Genomic DNA, 6,496 nt, shown 5'->3' on the forward strand with positions numbered 1-6,496 from the left:
ATCTTTTGAAGCCATTCTTGGCTTGTTGCTCAAAAAATACACAGTTATCAATTTTCGTTCCTGTTTGCGGTGATACGAAAATTTGCACTTGGTGACATTCAGTGAGAAAAGGTATTATTGGATGTGAAATCAAATTTTCAAGTCGTTTTGCATTATTTGGCAATTTGAGATGACTTCTTGTCAAAATGTCCGACCTGGGTGCGCAATGACCACATGCAAAGCTGAGAGGCTTCAATAGCATTGACTCTTATCAACCTGGATACACGAACACATTCCTATAAAATCATTATTCCGAAATCTGGCTGTTTGCCTCAACTTGCATGAATGACTCCTTTGCATGGCAGATACTGTCCATAGGGCCATAGAGACCAAGAAAAGCAACTTGAAATAAACAAGCTGTTTGAGATAGAGATTGAAATTTGAGAGGACATTCTTTGGGCTTTGTTGATTGGCTCAAGACAAAATCCCTTTTCGGTTCTGAGAGAAAAAAGAGATCAAGGAAGTTGATTTGTGTTTCTGCACCATTTTTGCATTCTGCCAGAGATCGCAAAACAGTATTTTGTGGAAACAAATACGTGGGCTCTCTGAACGAAGATAAATGAGAATTAATTCAAGGTTTGCCAATTGATTGCATTCAAAATGTGCATTTTATGAGTCTTTTTCCTTCTTCACAACAGGCCAACAGCCACAGATTTCAATTGCTCAAAAATATCGACAATTTATCTCAAGGTTTATTAAAGGCAAAATATTCAATGGAAGCAACAATGTTGGCATGTTTGTTCTTCAACATTGGGAAATAATGTTCATTCTTCTTTATTTCACTCAATTTTTGGGGGACAAAGTGTTTTTGTAAAAACAATTTCTTTGCTGATTCTTGACTGATGAATTTAAAGTTTGCTTGTTTTCTGAGTGCTTTTGTTTTTGAGATCCTATTTGTCTTGATTTCAGTTTTTCAACTCTTTCTTTATCCTTTGAATGTTTTGCAATTCGTCTCATATTTGGTGAGAATCTTTCTTTGTGATCTTGCGATTTTCGATGGATTGAACAGGCGAATGATTCTCCTGCTTCCAAAAAGGCATCAATCAAGAAAAGTCGAAATTGGACTTAAAGTTGCAAAAGAAAAGAATGAAATTGGAAGAACAACTTTTCAGGTATTTTCAATGGAAAAATGAAAAATCATCAATTGGTGCAATTCTAAATGAAGGGAACAGAAAGCGATTACAGAAGAGAGGAAATTGTCAGAGATAAAAGAGATGAAGGCAGTTGAAAATAAGATAAAAATCAAATCAATGGATGCTTTTGTCTCATACTTGCTGCCCTTTTTCAATGAAAGAAATTCAAATTGCCAGTTTTGCAAGATCCGCGAAATATTGAAATTATATGTTGAAAGGGAGCTTTCATCAAAAAAATATCCAGAATTTTCAAATGCGATTCAAGGACTTTAAAGTTATTGCAATGATTCTGATTTGAAACTATTTTGAGAAAGCATTCACAACTTATTTGGCTTTCAAAGTGAGTCTTCGAAGAGCAACAAAAAGTGAAAAAGACAATGCTTGCTATTATCTATATGAGCAGGATTATTGTAAATCAAAGACCCAATACACATCTATTCCATGAAAATCTCAAAATAAAAATGGATTGAAAAGGAATATCTGCTTCCTTTTCAGTCTGGATTTCACGCTGAAAACTTGGCTGGATATTCGATTATTATCAATAGCCATCATTCTTTTCGGTTGCATATCTCTCAAAAACATCTTTGTTTCTTCATTTTTGTCATTAATAACTTCAACTTTGATGTTAATCATTCTTCAGCTCATTCAGGTGAAAGTGCTTTGACTGTTGATGAACATTATTTCTGAGGAAGCCAAAGATCCGGATTGCTCCACTTTTGAGTTTTCGGATATCCTTCCTGGTGGATGACTGCATCGGATATAGTGAGAATCACAGCTCCTGCTGGAAATCTTTGGATGAATTCTCGTTTCAGTTCGCTCGGTGTTGGCCTTGCTCCTTGCTTCTCGCTCACTGTCAATTTGACCAATTCACAAAAGAAGAGCGCAAACTGCAGCCATATCTGGTCTTTCTCCATCACAATCTTCTTCCCCACCGTCTCAGCCTCACACTCCCAAAACGGGATCTCCAATGTCAAGCACTCTCACAGTGTTATCCCAATAGAGAACGAGACTGATTCTTTTGCTGCACCCATGTTCCTGTTGATCAGCAGCTCAGGCGCCTTCCGCCTCAAGCACTCTTTTTGAAGCTTTCCTCATCCTCAAATGCGTATGATGGCAGAGAGTCATCATCATCATCATCACTTGCTGATGTAACAACAGTTGATGACAAGATGGATGATGGATCCAAATCTTGTGAAGAACTATCAAAATGCATCGCAATGCAGATCACCATGTGCCCGGAGAACAACACAATGTGAGGACTCAGATTTACAAGAGATGAAAGGGGATTGTCCATTTCATCAAATGAATTAAGTGCAAGATTTGCAACCCAGAACAGGATCTGAGCAGCTGTTTGTTCTCTTTCCTTCAGTGCCAATTGCCATTTCCTTTGTCTTGTTCCTTCCATGAAGCAGCATGAACAATGAATCTCTCAGATCCACTATCAGCTCCTCATGTGGGGATGAACAAGCCATCGCATCCACCAGATTCGACATTGATGAGGTGGTTGGGCACAGATCTTCCCTCGACAAATGTCGAATTTGAATCAATCGTTGAAGTTGATGAAATGGATGGTGATGGCGTTCTCTTCCTTGTCTCTTCTTCAACAACCTTTTCCAGCATCCATTGAGGAATCTTGTCTGAATCCCTCCCCAGAATGAATTCTGTTGGTCAACTTTCACTCAACAAATGCTCTGATGACTCTGAATGACCCAAGCTTTTCTCATATATTCTCTTCTTCATCCTCTCTTCATTCTTCGTCTCTGCCTCTCTTTCTGCTCTTCTCCACTGCCTCAGGTAACATCTCCATCGTCACCATCTCAACCATTTTCGGATACTTTTTCACTTCATCGTTCACAATCTCTCTCACATCTTTATTCTCATTCTTTGCTCTTCTCCATCGAACTGCCAAAACAACAGACACAATAAGAACGATCAACAGAATAACAACGAGCACAATCACAATGATTGTCCAAATCGATTTTCCTTCTTTTCCGCTTTCAACAGATTTTCATCTCCATTTGCCTGACTTTCACTTCTGTTCTTCAGAATGAAAGAGTTTGTTGATGAAGGAGAATCAGCATTCCCAAAAAGATATGCACGCTCATTTCTATTTCATTTCCACAACTGCTGATAAGACCTTTTCCCACACTCCCTTCAACTTCCCTTTCTGATAGAAATCCATTTGAATCAAAATCATGTTTTTCAATCTCATTCTCATCTCCCTTCCTCTTCACAACTGAGAATGACAGATTGCATGGAACAAGTGGCATCATTTTGAATGTCAACTTCATTCTATCTGTTGATTCTTTTGCTTCCACACTCTCCAGAACTGGAATAAAGAATGATGAATCTCTTTCAGAAACAACACCTTCAAAACTGCATCCTTCATTCAATATCCAAAGTGAAGTATTATCCTTCAATCCATCTCCTCCTTTCAAACTCATCATATTCAATATTTCTGAATCTGAACAGATGATATTCCTTCTCAATGATGGATATTCTTCAATTGAAGGATTGTTATTCATGAACTCTCCTTTCTCGATCATGATATTTCCTCCACTCAATGTTATTCCTCCTTCAGCTGAATTCGAGATTGTTGTGTCTTTCATCAAAACAGAACTCTTGGCGATATCCACAAGAGATCCTGACCATCTGCACATCTCTTCCACCTTCAAATTCTTCTCGTTTCTTTCCTTTGTCATTCCATCGAAAATGCAACTGTCCATTTTCACATCCAAGCAATCCTCAATTTCATCAATTTTCCTTTTGTGGTCTTTGTGGTTGTTTCTCCCATTGTGCAATTTGTCAACTGTATCGTCTTTTTCATTGAAAAGCATGACATCAATGATTCTTCATTACTTGCAATTGAGATACTTTCAACCTTTAATCTGTCCATATTCAATTGACCGCATTCATTAATATCTATCAAAGAAGTTAAAAATGTTGAACCACAAATCGTGAATAAATAAATTGCTGATGGAAGTGGTGATGAAAGATGCAAAGCAGATTCTTGAAGAATGAGATTTGACATTGCATATCCATCAAGTTGTAATTCTCCTTTTTCCATATTTATTAGATGAAATGGAATGTTTGCAAAAGCAGCATTTCCTTCTTCATTCGATTGTTTTGAGTCAAATGAACAATTCATCATTTCAAGAAGTCCTCCTTCTGGTGATATTAGTGATTCATGAGAAAAATGAAATCTGAATCAAACACAAAGTTCACTCTCACCAATGAAACTGTTCCAATTGTTGAAATCAAAGAATCCTTTGTTTTTTCAATACTTGGTTTCACTTCAACCTTGCAATTTTCTCTGCTCTTCGAGCTCAAACTCATTTCCTTCAGACTTATTTCACCACCAATCACACTCTCTCCAATAACAATCATTTGACTCATAAAATCAGAAGTCAGATGCATCAGTCCATAATCAATTGAATAACATGGAAATGTGTTTGTTCCACATTGCCTCTCATCAGATCCATTAACATTGCTCACAATGATTGTGTCGCTCTGATGGATCGTTATTAATACCATCAAATTTGTATCGATTGGATAATCACACTCCTCTCTCCCACATATCCCATTAATTCGTGAATAATTATTCTCTCGAAGATCAAATTGAAATTGGGTTTCATTGATCTGCGATGCAATGCTAAAGCATTCAATGAAAATATCATTCCCCACTCTTGCTGTGTTTGCGCTGAATTTCATCCCCACAAATGCAAAATTCAATTCACCTCTTTCCTTTGTGATCAGATACACCCCTCCTCCTTTCCCATTGGTGCAGCTGCATTTACTGATTATTGAGTCACTCATCTTCATCGATCCAGAGCTACTCAATGTAAAGAATACTGTCTCTCCTTTTTCATTTGTTTCTATCTTATCTTCATCATTCCATATTGACTTAGAAGAAAAGTTATAATTTGTTTTGTTTATAGAAATAATTTTTGCATAACAATAAAATAAAAATAGAAAAGCAAACATCCATCTGCATTCAAAATATATTTTGAATAACATCCAATAATGTTGGATTCATATAGTTCCATATTGCACACATAAAGGCTTCGCAATGCAATAATAAAATTTTTCAAACAATATAATAATATCTTTAATAACGATCGGTGCAAACAATTTATAAATAGAAATATATTAAAATTAATATTCATTCACCAGCGTATACTCCATGCATCATTCAAAAATGTAATTCTAAGTTTTTAGAGATTGAAAAGTTTATTATGGGACAGATCAAAAAATTCTTTATAAAAATTTTAATTTCTATAAATGTGTTATTTCTCAGAAATTCGTTAATACAAAGGTTAATATAACAATTAAAAGCATTGCATGTATTTTATTATAGGTAGTAATCCTTAAATATTTCTTTTGATAAAAAATTGTCATATTTATGAGTGATTTTACAAAATTGAATTTTTGCACAAGAAAAACAATTACGAAAAATTCGTCCACTAAAAAGTTATAATTTATAATTAAGAATTATTTCATCATAAAGTTAATTTCTTACAATGCAAATTGCAAAAGAAGAACAGATGTACCTAGGGTGGTTTTTATCCGGACATTTTTTATCCGGACAAAATTTTTAATAATTAGTTTAATCTACCCACTTTTCATATTTTATTACTTGTTATTAGTATATAAGGAAAAGTCAGAAGTTAGAAATTAAGATTAAATTACTATACCTAATCTCTGATGGGGGGGGGGGGGGGGGGGGAAGTTAGCTCCTCCATCTCTGATTTGTGCCTCCCTGAGGAGATTAGGCAATAGCAAGGGGTATTACTAAGTTAGAATTTAATCGAAAAAAATTTTTTATTTTTTCATTTCAAAAAAATTTTTTAAAATATTAAAATTAGATCTTGACCAATATTTTATTTGTATGAGCGTTGTGAAACAAAGAAAAGAAATTGGATTGGCGAAATTGAGAGATTTGATGAAATCTTTCCAGTATCGTCAAATCAAAAATCGATTAGTACGTATTGCGACGATAATTGCTGATGGAAAATGCCGTGTTACCGACGCTGCTAATCTTAAGGAATTCTCTCGTTCATCGATCAACCGAGCCGTTACTGCTGTTGAAAATGGAAGAACCGTGGGAAAAGTTGGTCGACCAGAGCTGTTCACTACAGAAGATAAAGAAGTGATTACAGGAGTCATCAGAATAGAAAGCATGACAGGAGTGAGTTATTCTGTAACTCAAACAAAACAATTGGTTTGCATTTTTATGTTTTTCTTATTTATATTTTTTATTTATTATAATGAAAGATGGAATCCGTGCTAACTGATAGAAAAATTCGAAGTGGAGAAGTAGAAGA

At 35.4% G+C, this 6,496-nt stretch overlaps 2 protein-coding genes across 2 annotated transcripts; both read right to left on the reverse strand.

Moving 5' to 3' along the window:
• Positions 1-1,849: 1,849 nt before the first annotated feature.
• On the reverse strand, positions 1,850-2,577 carry MONOS_17625 (uncharacterized protein; the record flags this gene model as incomplete). Its single annotated transcript, XM_067870562.1, has 2 exons — positions 1,850-2,151; positions 2,247-2,577. The coding sequence occupies 2 exons, from the start codon at positions 2,575-2,577 to the stop codon at positions 1,850-1,852; spliced, it is 633 nt and encodes a 210-aa protein (XP_067726449.1).
• A 342-nt stretch (positions 2,578-2,919) lies between these two features.
• MONOS_17626 (uncharacterized protein) lies at positions 2,920-4,706 on the reverse strand (the record flags this gene model as incomplete). Its single annotated transcript, XM_067870563.1, has 3 exons — positions 2,920-3,074; positions 3,322-3,990; positions 4,505-4,706. The coding sequence occupies 3 exons, from the start codon at positions 4,704-4,706 to the stop codon at positions 2,920-2,922; spliced, it is 1,026 nt and encodes a 341-aa protein (XP_067726450.1).
• Positions 4,707-6,496: the final 1,790 nt, after the last annotated feature.

This window comes from Monocercomonoides exilis (genome assembly GCF_001643675.1).
Source record: "Monocercomonoides exilis strain PA203 chromosome Unknown scaffold25-1336746, whole genome shotgun sequence".
Classification (NCBI taxonomy): domain Eukaryota; phylum Preaxostyla; order Oxymonadida; family Polymastigidae; genus Monocercomonoides; species Monocercomonoides exilis.